This window comes from Rhamphochromis sp. 'chilingali' (assembly GCF_963969265.1).
Source record: "Rhamphochromis sp. 'chilingali' genome assembly, chromosome: 20".
Taxonomy (NCBI): Eukaryota; Metazoa; Chordata; class Actinopteri; order Cichliformes; family Cichlidae; genus Rhamphochromis; species Rhamphochromis sp. 'chilingali'.
Window position 1 is genome coordinate 5658534 of NC_137947.1, and position 22073 is coordinate 5680606.

Below are 22073 nucleotides of genomic sequence, written 5' to 3' on the forward strand. Positions count from 1 at the left end.
CACCTAAATCTACAAGTTATATGGCAAACGTGCTACGGTTAATGTCAGATATTTCCCATGGGGAAAACTGGGTTGAGAGGGTCCTGGGACTCTCCTTGCAATGGGCCTGCCTGAGAATAAATGGGGAGGCGGGGGGAGAACTGGGGCAGAGAGGCGTTGTTCATAGGAGTCACTGTCGTCACCCCTCACATTCAACTCTGCCCGTCTCTCCACGGGAAACTCTCCCTGTGTGGCTCTGTCCGTAAGCTAACATACATCCACACACAAACGCACCGAGTCTTCAGCGAGGCGGAGAAAACGACTCCCATCAACACACCCTACAACACCTGTGAAATATTTTAGGAGCACCGGCTCCCCCCACCCCTCGTAACACCCACCCAAGTCTCACCATCTTCAGCTAACACACACGCGCACACGGTGCGGTCCACAAGAATTTGGACAGTGGAACATTTTCAGTTGTTTTGGATCTTTAATTCAGCAAAATGGTATAAAAATTATGAAAACTATTCAAATTTCTCAGTAGGTTTTGGAGTACTCAAATCCCTGCGGGGGTGTGGATAGTGCAATTCCTCTGTTTTGGATCAAAGCAGACAAACAGTGATCCTCAACATAAGAGTGAAAGCAATCACTCAGTTCAGCAGGGATTAGTTGCAAAAGACTGAATCTGTTGACCCTACTTGTAAATTTTGTTCTGAGAAGTCGACTAAAAGGTCAACAACTCCAACCACACACTTATCTGTTCCTCAGCTTGATTAAATCCAATATGCTGACTAAAGACGGGGAAAAACACTAAACAAACATGTCACTGCCCCAACACTTGCAGCCTGCTCTGCATAAAACAAATACACAATTAAAGTGCTATTTATTTAGACAAATCCCTTGTCCTTTCTGTGAGCATGCTGTTGCAGCAACAGGAAGCCAGGACTCAGCAAGCCAGCTACATCTCCTCCCTCCCTCCTTATTGTTCACCTCAGCCTAAACAGGACACCATCGTCACAGTGATGTCAGCGATGTGGCTGGACGGCGAGGGAACGGTTTGTATATTATAATAATAATAATAAAGAAAAAGCAACACAGACTGGACCTTACAGCACAGTGACCGCGGGCTCCAGAATGGCAACGCTGGCCTTTGATCTGTGTCTGCATATAGGATGCAGCACTTGTACTGTAGCAGCTGTGTGCCATTGCTAGGCTGCAGCGTGAGAGACAAGACACAGTGAGAAAGACGGTCTGACGTATGCGTAGTTTGGGGGTTTCATTTGTACAGTTAAGTGTGGAAGCTAAAATACCTCAAACATAGAAGTACACATGCGAGAAAACCCAGTGTCAGCCTTATTCCACTCTTAAGGGTCACGCCTGCCACTTCAGCTCACACCAGTGATTAACATACAAAGAGACCTGCAGTGCTGTTAGTAGAGTACTACAACTTTTGAGTAAACAAGAAGTAAAACTTTGATCAGTTCACTAAATAGCCGAAAAAGCTAATACTGGTTGGTGAAGTCCTTTAACCAATCGTGTGACCACCTGCAGAAAAATCCTCATCTGATAAATCCATAGAAACTGGACGACTGTTTAGCAGAGGAAAGGTATTTGGTAGCGAGTTGATGGTGTAGCTCTAAGTCTTACATAGTGTAGCAGGGAACTAGCCATTAATTGTTTGTAAAACCAAAATCTAAACTAGTTAAAGTCTAACACTACATAAGCTTTAAACTACTAGTTAATACATGTAGGTTTGTGCAAGAGCTTTGGTCACAGATGCAAATATAAGAAATAAATTATATATTTGTTCATGATTCATCCTTACTGATGGGAACTACATCTTTTAACAGCTGAGTGGGCTGACATGAGCAAACAAACAAAAGCAGTTTGAGAGCTCGACAGAGTAGGCTCGGTGATCATGATCTCATCTGTATCTCAGTTTAAATATTTTAGTTTGAAACATTAATGTGAAGGATTACACCCTAATGAAACTACTCAGTCTCCACCCATCTCGCCCTCCTTCAGTCATCTATACATTTTATTAAAATTTCAACTTATGTCAGTTATTTAAAAGCCAGTTATTGCATATTTACAACTACTCAGGAGACTGAACAAATACTTGTGCTGATGAACTGATTTTAATACTGATAGCTTAGTTAGATCATTCAACATGCTCACAGTGGAGAGTTAAGCTTAAAGCTCACTCCTTACAGCTGTCTGACAAGCTGAGGATGAAAACAATATACATGTGACAGGTCGGCTATCTAAACTGAAACATGCTACAGCAGCACAACTGACTCTGGACCCAACAAGAAAGAACGGCTAATGCGCGCACAGAGTCAGAACAGATGTGACTAATGCACACCGTTATTTCAATAATTTGCAAGAGCTTAATCAACATAGCACCACTAAAATGTTATCCATTATAAAATCTTTAATGTGCACAATAAATATTGAGCTTATTGCTCCTTCAACTCTTCATTATGACCATCTTCAGTTCTATTTGATGAGAGCCGAGTGGATCGTGCTGAGGCACCTCCCACTCTTGTTTGGAAAATAAAGTAACATATTACTGGACATGTATGAGGCACACAGGTTACGCTTAATAAGACATTATGGAAATGACAGGCTAGATAACTGAGGATATGCCCGCCTCTCAAGAGTTGAGGGTTCTCATCATTTAATACTGTAATTATGACAATGAACAGAGAGAGAAAGTAGCACTGCAGTCTAATCCTGGGAGTTGTTCTTTCCTATTTTAGAAGATTCTTGCTGAGCTTTTGAAATCCTCTTCATTCATCTATAACTATATGAAGTGTCTCATGACACAGCCCGATCTTGAACAAGGCTCGTTACTGCCTCACTACGCTGTAAATCGACTTGCTTAAAGAGATAGTCTTTACACAGCTGCTCTCACTTCCTATGAAAGACATTTGTTAGGATTCTTTATTGTAACCAAAAGAACCCAGGCCTAGCTGCACTGATGTTTCAAATGTAATTACATATGTTGAATTCATGGATTGAGATTTATTTATATATTTGAATTTTTATTTATATTTTGAATATACAGATATTGCTGATGCAACAAATGGATCGTGAGCTTAAGGAGGCACCTATAAAACGGAATAAAATATCAACCTCGATTTCAGGAAGAACTGAACTGGGTGCATGTGTCCACATGCCAAACTGCCTATGGTCAGTGAAGAAGTGACAGGCTGCTTTCACAACTGCACCAATGACAAGATTTCCTCACAATCTGTCATGTTTCCAAAGCAATGCCACACAGGTGGAATAAAGCTGACAAGTTTAGCTTGCTTACTAAATGCCACACAGTCAACTGATTTATTAAGCATCACTCACGATACTGCTAAAAGAGAAACTAATGTTCCTTTAGGACTTACGCATAATCCTTAGAAATCACTTGTTTTCCTTCATCTCTGGCTTCACTGATGCATGCAACGAGATGGCAAAGAATATGACTTATGTAGCTCTATCCATAGGACAAGCTCTGACTGCAGTATACCAAAATAGCACCTCCAGATCCCCTCTCAACCCACACACACACACACAGACACACACACACCTTCTCTTGTAAAGGTGCTCCACTAGGTGCTTTGACAAGCTAAGGAAGAAAAGTAAGAGCGCACAAAGTGAGCTGTACAACATAGCCATGTAAGCCTAAATAGCAATTTAGGATGAACGGGGGAGGCATGCATGCAGGTCTACAGGCAGGGTGATGTTGTGGGATCAGGCAGACACTTAGCACAAAGCAAGAGAAAGGAAAAAAAAAAAAGACACAAAGCACTGATATTTGTGTCTCCCCTCCCTGTCAAAACAACCTGTTCAACGCAAAAACATGTGCTTGCCAGACAGCATTATACTGAATATAATCATATGTACTTTTGTGATGTAAGTAATAACTAAAACAAAGTTTAGAATGAATCTTGTATAGCTTGTTACACTTAAACTCGATCCCCCACCGGTAAGAAAGCCATATCAGTATAGCTTCCATTTTGCTAATGAGGAATTTCTAAAGTCATGAATTCCTCCTGCAGCATGTCTAACAGGCAATGGAGAAGCCGCCCTATTTGACTTTGAGTGGCGGTTCCCTCTCCAGCCAGCGAACTCGTACTTTCTGTTTATAGTGATACTCCTTGAGGAAGTCCTGCAGGGCAGGAGGCAATGGCAGAGACCCTATACCATCGTAAGTGGTCCAGCGGCAGATGGCGGCCCGTGCCAGGTGCTGCAGGCCAAAGGGGAAAGTCCGATGAAGAGGCGCTGTAAGCAAAGGTTCGAAAAACATGCAGGCGCTGGGGTCTTTATAGTGCTCCAGCAGTCCTGTGACAGTGGAAGAGTGGAAAACGCAAGGATCATGAGCGTCAAAGCTGAAGTTGTGGTTCCACTGCTCGATGCGTGCGTGCAGGGAGCGATTGTAACGGCGGAAGCTAACAGAGAAGAGGTAGTCCTCCTGGGCTGAGTCACGCAGCAGGAAGGTGCCCTCGGGCCTCCCATCCAACAGCGCTTCTGCCTCGTAGCGGTCCATTACGCCCCAGTAACAGGGCAGACCTGTAATCTCTAAAAGATCTGGCACCAGACAATGGATGTAGTCTATCTGAGTATGAACCTTCCAGGGACCGTGTTGTTGTCGGCTAAGGTGACCATCCCCTGAAGCATGCCTCTGCTTGGGCCTCCTGGCCTGCAGACAAAGGGTGGTCGAATCCTCCTCAGAGTCACAGTCCTGGGATGACGCTGCAGCCCCCAACAACTGCCCACAGGCTCCTGATGATGCAGCAGCCAGAGCGCTCCCGGCCCCTGTGACCCGGCCTTCCCCAGAGGCCTCTCCCATGCCAGGAGCCATTTTTGGTCCCAGTTTGTAGAGAGAGGATCCTGGCACTGAGGCCTCCAGGGTGTGGATCTGTGCATTGGGTGGTGGGTCCACACCTTCCTCGATGCTGAGCCTGCGGCGCTCGCGCAGACGTTCTTCCTCATCCTCGGGAGAGGGGTGGGCTGGGTCAAAAGCATCCAGAAGGGCAGTAGAGGAATGCGGGCTGACTGGTGCTGTGTGCTGTTTGATCAAGTGCCATTTGTGAGCAAGGTCTGAGCCTGGTGGAAAGGGGCAGGTCTCCAACATGAGCTCTGTGAGGTGAATCTTACGTTTGGAGGTGACGGCGTTCTTAGAGGAACGTGAGCACCTGCGAGCAGGCAGGGGTAAGCACAACCCAACTGTATCACTTAGCCGCTGGCGCAGAGAACGACCATTCAGACTGTGTCCTACTGATACAGAGTCATTTGTCTCCTGGATAGAGCTGACCCCATAGCGCCTGTCCCTACGGTTCCCACTCCCGCGTAAGCGGCCGGACCGCCTATCTGCCTCCAAAGAGCTTTGGGTTTTGGTGGAGCATGAGTGTTTTTTCTTGCCCCCCCACGGGGCATGACGGGAGTAGGAGTCTCTGCGAGCCAAGGGAACACCCCCGGACCCACTCCGCACATCTTCAGCGTCCTTGTCGATAGTTATCTCTACAATCTGAGGTATGTCCGACACACAATTATGATGACGGCGCCCTGCTGTTACCACTGGCACTGGTAGGAGGCTTCGTGACGGGCTGGAGGCTCCTGATGCCTGTGCCCCACCTGAGCTGCCTCCTTGACCGATATCCACCACACAGTGGACAGTGTCTGCCTCAATCCTGCTTTCATGGGGTCCTGAACTGTTGTTGTGGAAGAGTGTCTGGCATCTGCTCTTCAGATTGCTCCACATGATGCCCACTTTCTTCATTAATAGGAGCCCCTGGGACCTGAATATAAAAGAAGACAAAGCTGATTAACTCACAGGTGAGAACATCCCAACAGCAGCAATGGTACCTACATTTAACACTGAGGTACAAGCTACACAAAGAATGCCCTACATTTAAATTCCCCAGACGAATGTGCATCTAGTAATTAGACATGGTGAGAGTATAACGGGGCCAGAGTGTCTGGGAGGTGGGTGAGCTTGAGCTGTTGGAACAGCAGAGTTACGAGTTGCCAGGCAGACATGCAGGGACACAAGGCCACAGCTATAAATGAACCTAGGATCTGCTCACAGCTGATCTGCTGGTATGTACTGTATTACAGAGCCAGTCTAGACCTGACCAAAAACCTTCCCTGTAACAGCAGCAGACAGGGCACATGTATATTCACATACACTCTCACATAAGTGGTTGATTTATCACTAGTAGAATTTGACAGGGATTTGGAAGTTCTAGCACTAGAGTGCATTCTAATAATCCAAATTTTACAGTGAGCAGAGTTACTATAGAGAAGCAGCCAAAGATGCCAAAGCCCTAAAGGAATTCATAACCGACTATTTCTACAGCATTTCCTGTTTCTGATGAGTTTTTTGACATCGTGGCTTTGTTAGTGTCCACACAACTGGCAAAACAATAAGATGCGTATACCAGAACAGTATCTTCAACCAAACAGCTTAGCACTTCTTCACACTAGTGTTTAGGTTTAGATCCTGATGGTGCCGATATTAGCCATTTGCATATATACTGGTTTCCCCATTTATAACAGACAAATGAGAATTAAAGTAAAGAAGAGATGGGAGAAACACCCTTCAACCATGTTTGTGCCGCACAGTTCGTCCACTACAGAGCACTCTGCAACTTCACTATTAGCAACACATTTAATGCCACAAACAACAAATTCATAACTTATTGTGACAAGATTATTCCATTACATTATCTCAGCAGGGATACATTTTAGGGTAATATGTTCATTATTTTTGTCTGGAAAAAAGTGGGAAAAACAAACAAACATTGTCCATGATTTTAAAATTGCTAAATATTGTATGTTCTATAAAGAAAATCTAAATATATCTGTCAAGGGTCTTTAGGGTCTCTGTTGCTAAACGGAATTACAGCAAATTACTCATTTCTAAAAATAATTTTAGTCCATCTTCAGTGAACTTTGAATGAAACAAGTGCAAGACATTAGCACAGAAACCATATTGTACCATACTTAAAAGAACAGGCATTTAGTGAGCTACTAACACAAAATTCTTCAAGTCTCTCTGGAATCATCAAATCTAACTTCCTATCTTTTCTTTTGTTTTTGGCCGGTTAACTCAATCTTCTTCTGGGCTAAAACCTGTTACCCAACGATTATGAAACATCATGTCAACCAGCATGCAGAGTAAAGTTTACCTATAAATACTAACGAACACATCGTGGTTCAACACTATCAGCTGTGACAGAAAATGTTTCGCAAGGTAAGCAAACCATGCTGAGATTCAGCACATGACATTTGCTCAAGGCAGCTCACTACGTTTATCACAGACTTAGGACCCTGGCCCACTTATGGATTTGCTTTGTCAGAAAAAAGATGAGGACAGAACAACGAATCTCCTTTAACAGCCAATATTGGTTGCTATACCCACCCCAAAAAACAAACTGCAACACTGGTGTAGCTTACAACCCAGCTGGCATTACCCAAAGAATTTGCAATAAACTTCAATATGTCCATTGTATTTCACAACCCAGTCCATGCAAAATAGCTACCTGACAAAGACTATAAATAGCCATGTAATGGTCTACATGTAATCTGCAAAAAAACACCAAATGAACCTACAACTGGATGCCAGCTTCAAAGTGTGTACCTCTCTTGACACTGGCTCCATGAGCTTCTAGACCAATCAGCTGGCTGATACATTTCTATCCTTGAGGCCATTCACCATTTTGTTGTAAATGCACTGTGCTTTCCCAGAACAAACAGTCTAGCTACTTGTGAAATATTTCACTCTACTGCTCATCTTCCAATTTAAAGACCCAATTTGCACAATTGTTATTACCAAACAATCTCATGTGATTTAGAACCCCCCCCCCTCTATGTTTTGTGCAGTTTATTGACATAGGATAAGCTTATTAAAACAAGAGCCTGACGTTGCAGACTAAGTGGTAAATAAGTTTTCTATTTTGCTAAAACAGCCTTCAAAATTCAAGCAGATGTCATCAAAATTCCACAACGCAACTCCAAATTATTTGCAAGCAGAGGTTAACTTTTATACCACCACCTCATCTGTGCAGTGAATTGGTTATGATTATTAAAAATGGAAATATAATAAAAGTAATTTTCTGCCATTTTTCCACAGGTAGTCAGTTCTTCCTCCTTCCAACAATGATCTGTACTAAGTACACATTAACTGGTACTAGGATAATGAAAAATGAAGCCAAAATTATGATGAATGACGGTGATATAGTAACCATGTATGAACAGACTTCAAAGCATGACTTGACAACTGACTACTATATGTTATAAAACTTCCAAAAAAAATGCCTAAAACTTCATCAATATTATATCAAACTAAAGACATTTCAATAAAAATAGCATACTAAATCAGAGGCTTGGGGAAACAGAAAACCAAAAATTATTTATAAAATGGATCAGGTTATTATTTAAAAAAAACCCAAAACAAAACATTTAACAACATACCTCTTAAAATGCTGTGAATTAGTCTATTAACACTGCAGCTTTTTGAAATGAGCGTTACTGTATAAACTCAGAAGAAAAGGCAACTTTAAAGAAGCAGGAGTCAAGATAAATATAATAAAGATGATGGACAAATATAAAACTGAAATATGATCATCACTAAAATCTAGTTACAACCATTTGGAATACACCATTTTTAAGAAGGTGAGGTGTAATAAGCTCAATCTTTACTTCTTCAGTCAAGTTTGTTTATCCAATTCTTTTTTGCCAATTTATTTTTAATGAACACTTTTGTGTTGTTATTTTAACTATTAATAGCCAAAATAAAAATAAAATCACTAACACATAAAACCTCCACAATCACTACAAATAAAGGTTTGATTTAAGTCCTGTTGAAAACAGGTCCCAGACAGTCACGCGAGTCTGTTGTCGAGCTCCGTTTGTCATTTACAGACTTATTGTGTCTACATAAACTTGAATCAGTTTCAAAATCTATTAACCGAGAAACATGACAACATGGGATGCCATTTTCTGCTTTGTTGTAAACAACATTCAGCTGCGAGATAGATTTGATTGCATTATATAGGCTGTTTTATTTTGCATAGCAGTGCCCACCAGTGAACAGTGAAACACTCACTGTTAACAAACAGCAAAGGCAAATCCCAACTTGAGCATAAAAGAGGTTTAGGTTTATATTTCGACTGGTCTGGCAGCAAGTTGTATACAGGACAACCTTTTTAAAATCTCATTAATATATTTGGGTTATTTCCCATTTGGCATTTTCCCATTGTAATTTTCACCTGCCAACTACATGTGATACCAGCAATAAGGTAAATATTTAATATTGTTATTGGGATTTTTTTTGGAGTAACATAACAATCAAATTATGAAAAAAAAATTTGGGGGATTGGGAGCGACGGTCCAGATGATGACAATCCCAGACTGAACACACTCACCCGAAACACTCAGCCTGCTAATAGTGACTTTGACTCATTAACCCAGGTCCATATTTTAGATGAAACAACTGATAATTTGAATAATTGTGGGTGTGCTACCAGCTCTACAGTCAAAAACTGCATTTCTTCATCTGAACGTGATGTACTTTCACTAAAGTTTCAACACACTGACTGTGTTTCCGCATTAAAAGACCGCTGCAACTGTGGCAACAACCAATGTCAGCATCAACTCTGGCAAAGTTCAGCCACACTTTTGAGCATTTAATTTTCTGTGTGTGGGACAGAGCTGCCCCGTGTCCCGCCCCTTGCATGCAGGCTCCAAAAGAGAAAGAGAGAACTGTCTTCTAAATAGGGAACAGAAAAAAAAATGCACCACAGATTTATGTCTTAATAACTAACAGAGGAGCACAGAAAGATAAGCCTCATGTACCAATAATAAACGTGTTTTTTGTGTTGTTTTGGGTTTTGGTTTTGTTGGGGGGGTTTTTTGCCTCCAGTAACAAAACCAAAACATTATGATAACTTCAGCTTATTGACACTACAGTCTTTTATAATTTAGCCCTAGGGTCTGTTTAATACCTGGTTGCAGTACCCATCCCTACTCCATGCTCTATAAGTGTCTGTACAACAACGCGGATCAAGTTTTCTACATGGTCTGCTCTGCTGGATGTCTGTATTCAATGCGCTCAAGGGGTAGTGCCAGCAAGAAGAAAAAAAAAAAAGATTATTCTGCGGTCTAACTACCGCTGACTGGCGATGGAGTGATGAACTACACATCATTTCTAACGGCAACATACAAATGACATTGTCTAAACTGGTTAGAAATGTTTGTTTGAAGCTGGGTTTAAAGCCTCTCCTCTGCCCTAAACAATGAAGCCAATGTCTTTGCTGCAATAGACTCAGAAAACTTCTCAGCGACTTTTCAGCGGTGCTGGTTGTGGCCACAACTACATTACAAAATTATTATTTTTATGTATGTGACACTGATTCTAATGCATCTTACTACGACAACAGTTTTCACAGGGTTTATGGTCATTACTCTCAAGCGCTGAAAACAAGATCATTCCTGTTTGTTGCCGTAACAGTGACAGCAGTGGGGAAAACCCACCACTGTAAATCGTGCCTTCACCGAGCCCACTGCAAAAACCAATTTATCAATTCTTGGCCACAGTTTTTCCCCTTTTTTTCCTGTGGTTATTGTCACCCCCATCAGCGCTTCCCAGAAAGAAAGCACTACAGACTTAAATTGCCCTATAACACAGCAAAATAACTGCCAACAGCAGTCAGTGAACTGCTTTCTAGTTTTGTGCATGTCATTGTAAGCGACAGCTTTTACTCTGCCGCTTGTAACGAGGCACATAAAAATTCCACTTCATGCAAAATCTCCACATTGTATGGAAATCACAGAGATACACAAATATTATTGTGCCAAGTGCATCTTATCTGAACCAACAGTGCAGAGTAGATTAAATTAGCATATTGATCACTGAGTTACCAAGTCAAAAACATTTGACAGGGTTTGGCTTTTAAAGACTTGGGTGCTCTTAGGGGATATTAAAGTTCAGTTTTTAGGTTTGAATTATTCACAGTAACAAAACACAGTTAATCTGTCACTGTCAGAGCAGCAGAGGCTAAACCAAACTTGTGCATAACAGAGGTTCGAATTTATATCTGAGCTATCATGGCAACATTTTATAGGTGAAAATGATGCCATTGCCTGTGTATCAGATATTCTTACTGCCATTTTTCACTGTTTTTACCAACAACTACAAAAAAACTGTCATATTACTTGGATAATGAAATCAGATGTCACAACTCCAATTCCAAAGGTCAGTTCTTTCTTCAGCCACTAGTCTGCATAATCAAGCTTATGATGTTTCTGGGACCTGCTTTTTCCTTCACGTCAACAAGGTGCTGGAAACATTCCAGAGATTTCAGTCCATGTTGACGTGATTGCATCACAGTCGCTGCAGAATCATCACGTGCACATCAAGGACGAACATCTCCCGTTCCACGACATCCCAAAGGTGCTCTACTGGACTGACATCTGGCAACTGTGGCAGCCATTTCAGTGCAGTGAAGTCATTGTCATGTTCGAGAAACCACTTTCAGATGATCTGATCTTTGTGAAATCGTGTGTTATCCTATTGAAAGGAGCAACGAGAAGATGTGTACACTGTGGTCTTAAACGCTTAGACATGCTGAGCAGCAACACTCATACAGACTGTGCCATTTAAACGATGCCGAGCTGGAACTGAGGGGCCCCAAATATCCCCCATTCCACTGCATCTGAAATGTTGATATAAAGCAAGATGGAACCATGCTTTCATGTTGTTTATGCCAAAATGTGACTCTGCCCTCCAAATGTCACAGCAGAAATGGAAAAGCATCAGACCAGGCAGCATTTTCCAGCCATCTATTGTCCAATTTTGGTGAGTTTGTCAAAAAAAAGAATGTAGCCCCAGTTCTCAGCTGACAAGAGTCGCTTAAACCACATTTCTTCCATATTCTGATGCACAGTTTGAACTTCACTAGGTTACCTTGACCATGCCTATGTCTAAACGCATCAACTCACTGCCATGTTACTAGCTGATTAAGATATTTGTGTTAGTAAGCCAATGGTGTCCCTAAAAAAGCAGCCGATGAGCGTACATTCATAAGAGAGTAACGGTCAATCACAGCCGCTGTGCATCGCAACTAGGGCTGCCACGATTAGTCGACTTGTCACGATTACGTCGACGACTAATTTTATAGTAGACGCGTCGTTTGAAGCTTTGTAAGATCCCAAAAGACGCAGGAATAAGTAGCAGGATTTAAGAGAGTAATAACGGACTGAAACAGAAGATGGCAGCACTGCATGTACAAGGATGCCAGCTGCCGTTAAACCCCGAAGAAGAAGAAGCTGTATCCCAGAATTCATAGCGCCCTGCTCAGTTTCCAACAATGGCGGCAGCTAGTTAGTTTTAATATTACTCTTATTATTCTTTCTGGGTCACAAAATAAATGTTTAGCATATTTTCAGCCGAGAATGTAGCTGTGTAAACCTCAAATATCTACTCAGTTTATCAAGACACCACAAAAGCGCTCCGACGTTTTCGGAGACGTCTGTTATCCACCAGCTCGATAGCTAGGCTCACGCAAATCGTTTTCAAACCCACCGCCATCTTTCACTACTCAGGTTAAACATGATATATCAGTTACTTAGATAACTTAAAAATGTTATTGTTTGGCTTTTTTTAGTGTTTTATTTGTTCCTGAGTAAATCGGTTTGGCTGAGATTAAAGTTATAGTTTTTACACAGCTGAATAAACGTCAAGCAGACAGCTGATTATCAGAAGTGTGAGATGCTTGAGAATATACTCCAGTGTCCTGTTATATTTTAGATAGCAAGGAGCAGACGGCTGAGTTTATTAAACTTCACCTAAACAATCTTCAGATTTCATTAACATTTAATAAACTATCATCTTGCCTTTATGTTTAGTTAGCACATACCTTAAACACTTAAAGCTGTAAGCTAATGATAGTTATATAAGAGCAGATGCATGCTGGTGCAATAAGCTGTACGTTTTACGTCCAATGGATGATGATCTGATAGTCGACTAATCGCAAAAATAATCGGTGACTAGTCGACTATCAAAGTAATCGTTTGTGGCAGCCCTAATAGCAACACAGTTTTATAAACCAGTATAAGTTCATCCACTTTAAGTTATCAGATGACATACACTGTAGCAAACAGTATAACAGACTTAAGTGGAACACGTTATGTGTGTTCAAAGGGTGGTTTCTCAGGATTTGTAACAAGTTTAAAAACCTGTCTTGGTCAAATATTGCCCAAACCTGTGGAAACCTACAGCCTGCTTTAGACATTGAGACTAGCCTTTTATTGATGTAGCACAAAATCAGTATTAGTTATGTAAATCAAAAATGTTGTAATTTTTATAGGATTTGCATTCTCCAGTGTAGTAGAGGGATACGTATCATTTTAAGAATTTCTAAACAGCTAATTTAACTTTTTAAAGCAACAATATTATTGCAATCATACTATAATTATATGTCTTCAGGAATAGATATTAAAGCCATATTTGACTTTTCCCATTGTGGGTCTAAACATCATACTAATGATCATGCTTATAAAAGTGCTTTATGTCTAAACTGCCAAATGTTGAAAGGCACTCCAAGATTTGTTCGAAGAGGTACATGGCTCAAAGTGAACTGTGCGTCCAGCCAATTCAATTTGAGAAAGCAAAACATGCAAACAACAGCCTCTCATTTGCCAAAGTTTTGTTTGAACACAACGGTTTTTCTGCTCACAACCTAAATTTGCCAGAAGTTTTCTTGATTCTGTAACTGGACTGTCAAAATGAACAAACCACTGAACTCCAAAGTAAAAGTGCATGCTCCCACCCTGCTGTGTGTCCTCCAAGTTGAACTGGAACTGTGAGGCTAATATTATATCAGTTACATCTCAAGAGCTTTTCCATCCCGGCTTGTGAGAGTTATTCTTTATCTTGCGAATCAGTTCAAAAAGCCCCAAAAACACAAACCATGCAATGTTCAAGTTTACAACAACTATGACTACATAGTCCCTGGCTTCCAAAAGCTATAACTATACAACTACTTCTCATGCACAAGTATGATTATATCATAAACTTGGCACCATATTCCAAATCTCCTTTGACAAACAGCTAAAAAGAAAAAACAAACAAAAAACTAAAGAATACACGTTTGCTGGTTAGTCTGACAGTTTTATGTCCACTGTGACACTAATTCAAACAATTACCCTAAGATACACAGAAGCACAATGCTCATGTGTTTCATGAAAACTGGCACCTATAACTGAAAATCTGCCAACTTGTACTTCAGTCTTATCTGTTCCTTGTTCTCATTAGTGTGGCTACTGTCATACCAGACATGCTGGCACTGACTGAACAACTGCAAACATACAATCACTAGCTTTCAGGTCAGTGCATTTAATTAACACAGAATACAGACCACCATATGTCCAAATACCCAATCCGTGTGATAGCAAATATTAAAGAACTTTTGTATATTTCTAATTGATAAAGAACAGACAACACACACATGAGCATATCATAATGTAGACATGCGTCTGCAATTAAAGTCAATTCAAGTGTGAGACAGTCCTCCTGAACCTTCTGACTTTTGCTGTTGTCAACAATGGCTGCACCAAGTGTGATCCAGTCCACAGCCATTTCGGCCGTCCTGAAACAGAACTAGGCTACTTCTCCTCTCCGACAACCCAACACACCCATTCTCCTGGGACCACACTGATCTAAGAGAGGTCTGGAGAGAAGACAACATTAAGGGAGGATGCCTCCCCTGCTCAGACCAGACCAGAACAGAGTTAATGAGGTATTTGTAGCTCCTCACATTATAGAAGATTTGTGGGACATGCCATGCAATAAGAAAACATCAAAACGAATGAGCACGCCGATTGTTTTTCCCCATCGCTTAAAACCTGACAAACTGGACGCTGAAGAACTTCTCGGTTAAAATACACCTTTGAAGCAACATTTTCATCCATACTCAATAATGCACTACTTGAACTGAATCAACGCTGTTTTTCCACAGCAATTATTCGACACCCGTGTTCCTTTGTTAGTTGTTTGAGCTTAGTACATCGTTACAAACACATCATTTAATAAATATATACTTTGTTAATCTAAAAAGAAAATCTCAAATTAATAACAAAGACATATTCTTCCAAATCCGTTTAGATGCCATGCTAATTGCCTTAAGTTATGCGATTACAAAAACAGTCTTCGTTTCAGTGCAATCTTGACAGGTCCGTTATAGTATCGTTGGCTACATTACAGATTCATGTGCTATTAAAGTCAACAGAAATCCGACAATCGCGTTAAAACGTTATCATAGCTGCTTCATAGATCTGGCTGGAAGGCCTCTCGGGTCCTGGAGGCCCCACATTTTCCCTGTCCCAGCCAAGTTAGCTCACTTGCTAACCCGCTAACGAACCACAGCCAGCCCCCCGGACACCTCTAAATGTAGAATTAGAATAGAATAGAATTCAACTTTATTGTCATTGCACATGCACAGGTACAGGGCAACGAAATGCAGTTTGCATCCATCCAGAAGTGCTTTAGTGATATAGATATATTACAATATATATTAGCAATAGTATAGATATGTAAGTATACTACAGAAATGGGTCTATTATGGTATGTTATAATGTACACGGTATGAAGTATGTTGTGAATATTCTATAACTAAGTATGTAAAGGCTGTAGTGAGTACAAGCTATGTACAGGCTATGAACGTAACTATTGAAAACGTTTTCCAGGCTCATAATTGCCGAGCTAGCTCGTGGACTGCAGTCATATAAATATAATGCTTAAAAAAGCAAATATTAGAGATATTTATCATTTAGTTGGCAAAAGATATAATCAAGTTACTGTCCAGGCTTGTGAGCTGTCAAAAATGCTAATTGTTAGCATTCCCCAGAACGGGAATTTCTAGCGTTTTAGTTAGCTTTGGCTAACTAGCTAGCTAGCGGAGTTAGCATTTTAGCTTGTTAAAAAAATCCACATTTTTTTTTATAAGTTACCCAGACGGTCCTGTGTACTATTAAATGAGCTAAGAAGACAAACGTGACAAGTTCGGGAAGTGCAGATTAGTTTCTAAATTTCATATCTTACCCGTGTGTCTCCTGAAAGCTCTATTCAACAGCTCTCTTTGTCTGCAAAAAATGGCTATTAAGAGAACTCAGGCATATATCCCCCTTGCGGACCACGGTGTCGGCTGAAACCACTGAAGGTACACGAATACTTGACGGTATCATACCGACTACTTAATTTATTAATGTAAAATGTATTTAAAAAACTAAATCGTGCGTTAAGCGCCGTGGAAGCCCGTTCTTCATTATGGTGGGGGTCTTCTTTTCTGCCGTGGTCGTTGCTGCTTCTAGCAACCAATATGACGGTAGTCTGAGCAGACACAGAGTCTGAGAGGCGGACTGTGCTCAACGTGAGGGATCCCGACTGACAAGGGCTCGGTCCAATGGAGCAAAGGGAAAAGGCGACCACTTCCGACGAAGCACGCGGATAGGGAATGCCCCGCGGCTCGCTCCTCGTGATGGGCATCAAGTGTCACCAATGAACGGAGAGAGGAGGATGGGGCTCTCTGCTGGGCTGCTACTTGGAAACGTGGAGAGGTGAAGTGATGCTGGTGGTATCCCGGGCAGGCCGGTCCATTGGCACATTGATATCAACGGGGTAAAAGACGGCCAACGAGCCTTCATTCACCTCGCAGCCTGTGGGGTGAATGAAACCACGGGATAACGGCAAACCGTTTAACTCCACAACAATTTTATTCTTAGAGTCATAAGTGAAGAATGTAATCTAATAACTAGAATAATTAATTTAGCCTCACCAATAATCTTCTTATTCTGGTCATACCCAAGGCTGCTTTGCAAGGCAGGTCCCTCAAACTCCAGGGTGCCTGGAAAATTCAAGGCATAACGTCTTACGTTTGTACTAATTTCAATTAAAATATGTTATGAAACCCCAAGACCCAATATAAACTGACATTTTGAAGGCTTTTAGATGCAGAATTTGTGATCCAAACTCCTAAAATAATTTGCCTCCATCATCTGACCACAATCGAAGCTTGGTTACCACAATTAGACTTTAAAGCACACTACAAAGTAGCCTAATTCATCCGCGTGTGCGGCAAGCAAGAATACTTGTGGTGGAAATTTGCGTTAAATTAATTAAAGGACCTGTTACAACCCACCTCCCATGACCTCGAGTGCTGTAGACCAGTGAGTACGTCTCATAACCTGTTCCAAAGAACAATTAAAAAGTCTCTGAGGAGAAATTACTCACTTACACCCACACATGAGATCATCTCCTGGAGATGGATAATTCCTAAGCGCATGACACAAGCCGTAAGGGGAAGTGGAAGTTGTGTGAGTAATGTAGTAGTTCGCTGGAGCCGAGGGTTGTGAGTTCACGGAAATCACGAGCCGTCTGAGCACATTAGCTTTTACATCTCCGAGATACTGATCCAATTTGCGCTTATGAAAGGAAATGAAAGAGAATTGCATTAGCACTGATTCTTCAGCCAGGACTGATTCACACTGTTTTAGTCGACATGGACCTTCCCTAACAGGTCGCTGCTGCAGCAAACAAGCCACACAGAAAGGATATGATAATAACTAACTACGGTGATTCAGCTTCTTATGAAGAAGAAAGGTGTGATAGTAGTGTATTACAGGTCCATGCGAGCTCAGACCTAACATATTAGAACTGACTATTTATGAGTAGCTGAAAAAGCAGGGGGTGATGTTTATTCATGAAATTAAAAGCGATGAAGTACTCACTGAGAGAATATAGTTAAATGCCATAATAAACTTTAATTTATTGCAGTAAGCTACTGAGCCATAACCGCTGACAGCTAATATTCGAGGCTGGGCAGTCACTGAGTACAGGAATAGATTTGGATATAGATCAGAGGTGATACCAAGTAGAGGTTTGGTGTTTGGGGACTCATGTTCTGTTTCTTTGTACAGTGATTAAGGGAAGCAGTTAAGGGTGATTTTGTGATGTCCGCAGATCACATTTCGTGAAGTGGGGCTTGATTAAAATGTCAAAAGAAATGATCGGCCCCCAGCAAAGTTACTGCATGTTTGACTAGAGTTGGGTGAATCTATTGTTTGGACCAGTGAAACTGATACAGTAAGCATCAGTTTATTTAACCATGTCAGATGTCACTTTGTCATCTCATTGTCTGTTCAGAGAGATACACAGAATGCAGTGTTTTGTTAATGTAACTGTAACACATTTTATTGATCAAAGTTCAGGAGTTTTAGAAAATAAATAATGCATGTAATCATAATTAAACAAGCTCAGCAAAGAAATTCAAATTCAGCTCTGTCCTGAAAGCGTTGCATGGTTCTTTATATCCAGTGCTCGGGTATTAGTCATGCGGTGACAAAGGCAGGGTTGCCATCTTGTGGCAGCAGGATAGAAACAAAACAGTCCCTTTTCCCCAGATGTGCTGATTATATATGTAATGTACTTTTCAGACTTTTATAGTGCAATTTGCTGATCGGGTATCATTTTATGTAGGTCTCACACCAGTTTTCAGTGCTTTGCTGCAGCATTTCATATCAAACAGTAATGTCAGTTTAATTACAGCAAAATTACAATAAAGACTAGATTAATAGGTTCTACGTGTTGTGACAACTCATTATTAAACTCTTTTAATTATGTTTTATTCGTTTCACACAGCACTTCACCAAACCAAAGCCCTTTTTTCCTGGATAATGAGACATGAAGAAAATAGAGGAAGTCTTTTGCCATGAAGCCTTTTACTGTGTTGTTTATCTCTTTAAAGTGGACCTCAAACAATAATTGAATACAGATTAGGTACATTTCATGCTTGTAGAAATGGCACATATGGGGTGAGGAAGGTGGTAAAGGAAGAGTGAATATGTAATTGTTGAGAAAGGGCAATTCAACCATGCAGGGGAATAATGAAGCTCTGAGCTCTGTGGCTGGAAAGGGACCTCACCAGTCAGAGTAGCATTGTGTCTGTTAGTGCTGAGGGCCAGAGGGAAGACGGTGGAGGAAGGTGCATGGCAGCAGACTGGAGCTGGGGAAACTCCAGGCTCCCAAAGAGTCCTGCTACACACATAATGTGCTGTGTATCTGCATTTGAAAGTTCTAATCAGAATTCGGTATTTTATCAGTTTTTCCTCTCTACATGACAATGAGAATAAGCTGACTTTCTGCATCGTGACAGTCAGCACTAATGGTGCAGACGACGCACGATCAAAAGTTAGAAGTCTGTGACTAGCACATGTCAACACCAGCAGGTGAGGAGATCTATTTGTTAGAGACCAAAATCATACCCAAGTCTTGCTTCTGAAGGAGGAGAAAAAACACATACCGCTTTCACATTAATAGATGCAACATTTCCCTGAATGTAGCTTTACCCCAGGACTCTAACAGTATCCACACACCGGGTTGTGTTTTCTAGGCTTCTAGTTGTATAAATGTGTCCATGTGTGCTGAAGCAAATGAAATCATTTTTTTTAATTTGAAGGATGATTTGTTCTCCTTAATATATCAAATATGTCTTGGAATTGGTGACTCCAGTAGATGTGTCAAACTACTCAGATACACAGAAAATACACAAACAAGAGATGATATTTCCATATATGGTCATAGGAAATTAGAGCAGGAGGAGATGAGGTTTTGTTTTTTATCACAGGATGTTAGAAAAACAAACATGCCTGTTTCCAGTTTATGTGAATCACTCATATGGGATGTGAGCAGACGTGCTTCACTTTAACAATGCATGCATTATTAGCATTAGAGCCTTTTATAAGGCTTTTTTTTAGCTCCACATGACAATCCTCTGTCTGTTTGTGAGATCTTTAAAAAAGCTAAAAAAAAACCAACAAAAAAACTATAATTGACCTTAGTATCAGATTTTAACTACGAGAACTAGGTTTAGACATCCACATCTTATATTTTACATTTTGTAAGTGAATAAAATTCTTCATTTAAACTACAAAATAAAATTTTAAACATTCAACATCACCGCATTATATGTCCCATCCATTTTCCTACCTGTTCTGTCAACTCTGTTTGCAGAGGTGCTGGAGCTGGTCAGCAGTGCTTCATGAATTTGAAGATGTTACGCAATAAATGACAACATCCATCCATTCTCCTCGGGGGGCCCATACATTCACACTTATGGAGAATTTAGAGTTTCCTGGAGAGAACCCACTCAAACACAGGGAGAACATGCAAAGTCCACACAGAAAGAACCGGGTTGATGGTGGAATTGAAATCTGGACCTTCTTACTGTGGGGCAACAGCGCTCTCCAGTTTCATTGAATAACACATACCTGATTTTTTAACAGGTTTGGAGTACCTTTACAGTGGCGAACATTAAGACTCATTTGACTTCAATTCCTCATGAAGTACTGTGGTGATAATTGTTTCAGGTTTACAGTGTTTTTGTGGCAAACTACAATGTAAATGTTTAGCTAACAGTGCTAAAGTTCAGTTTTTAATGGAACCAGTGCTCCTGTAAATGTGTGGTATACAAGGATTTGACAAAAACGAAATCTCTATGTGTTTACAGAAAAGCAAAGAAAATATTTTGTACAGTTATATTTGCTTTTTAAAAAATAAAGTAGGACTTTCAACATGTGATCTTTGTAGTTCATTTATTGTAACATTTTCTAAAATACACTAGCATAAAGTTACTTTAAACTAAAATTAAAGAGCTCTTGTTATGTTGATAGAGTATAATATTATAATATTACTTTGCTTATTTAAGTACTGCACACTCAAAGTAATATAACTGTCCCCTGTTTAAATCTAACAATACTTTTTTATATATATTATTAAATGAACTCATCTTTGCAGTGTACAAGGATGCTGTAATTCTGCCAGTAAAGGAAACCCTGTGGCTTTTTGGTCAACATGCATGAAAGTGATACCAAGCATTAATAAAGAGTCTTAACTTCTGAGATGAAATGCTCCTCGATATTACGGGTCACATAAAAGGTGATTTATCCCCTTCAGAGCTATAATATGGAGATCTACACAGTTTTACTTAACAGTTTTGTAAAAAAATAATTTCTTCAGTTGAAATCATGCTTTGGAAATTTTAAACTGCATTAATGTGTACCGTCAAATTTTAGCCATACGTGCACAATAATGAGAGACATGCAAATAACTTAGACTGTAAAAAAGTGCTATGTTCGATTTCAGAGTGTTAAAAAAAAATTTCAGCCATATGTGCCTGAACTTTGTTTTTTCAATATAAAATAGTTTATATCACAGTGAAGGAACTCGTACAAAAATGAATGGAAATGTGTTGTTTGAAGTTTGCATGAATAAATTATTGAACACTGATTTTTTAGCAGCATCATAAATGTTTATGAGTTAAATATGTTCCACTATGAGGTACTGTCATATACTGATACATCCAGTGATACTGTAAATTTCCACACCAAATAAACAGAGTAAAATTTTAAACTGTGTATGTAAAGTGAAGTTAATTGTTCCACAGAGAGGAACATATAGACTGCACCCAGTGAGTGGCGCTCCTGCCCAAGAGATAAATCAATTCATCTTATAATCTCAAAAATAGATTTAAACATAAACAGATTAATTTCCTTTTTTAAGTTTCAAAATAAAAGATGCAAACTTTTTTGTGTATTTGTCACGCTTTCACGTTTCAGATCAGCAAACTTATTTGAATATAATATAAAGAGCATAAATACCAATTGCAGTTTTAAAAACATAATTTAATTAAGAGAAACTGGACTAAACTTTCCAAACAAAATATGTGATCAATCGGAGATAACTCCTGATTTAACAAGAGTTAAAACTTTAACAAGAGTAAAACTTGTACTCAGGTTACCTTTCTCTAATATTAAAGTCTGTTTGATGATCTCATATGTGTGACAGTGTGACAGTTATGCAAATATAAGAAATCAGGAAGTGGGCAAATATGTTTTCACAGCACTGTAAATCTTTAATGCATTAATGCTGTGTGTGTTTTTTAATATCTATTTCTCCTGACCTTCTTATCTAACCTGTTATGAACATAAGCATAGCAAAGGTTTATTCCACAAATGCATCCCACATCACATCTGGCCCACTC

General features: G+C 40.2%; 1 protein-coding gene across 1 annotated transcript; it reads right to left on the reverse strand.

The window, feature by feature from the left end:
- Positions 1–287: 287 nt before the first annotated feature.
- socs5b (suppressor of cytokine signaling 5b) lies at positions 288–16487 on the reverse strand. The gene is made up of 2 exons (XM_080869830.1): positions 16079–16487; positions 288–5774 (listed from the first exon to the last, which is right to left on the reverse strand). The coding sequence occupies exon 2, from the start codon at positions 5753–5755 to the stop codon at positions 4064–4066; it is 1692 nt and encodes a 563-aa protein (XP_080725956.1). The 5' UTR covers positions 5756–5774; positions 16079–16487; the 3' UTR covers positions 288–4063.
- Positions 16488–22073: the final 5586 nt, after the last annotated feature.

Bases quoted from the DNA above. Each gene is read 5' to 3' on its own strand.
- socs5b (XM_080869830.1), bottom strand. From the start codon at position 5,755: ATGAAGAAAGTGGGCATCATGTGGAGCAATCTGAAGAGCAGATGCCAG.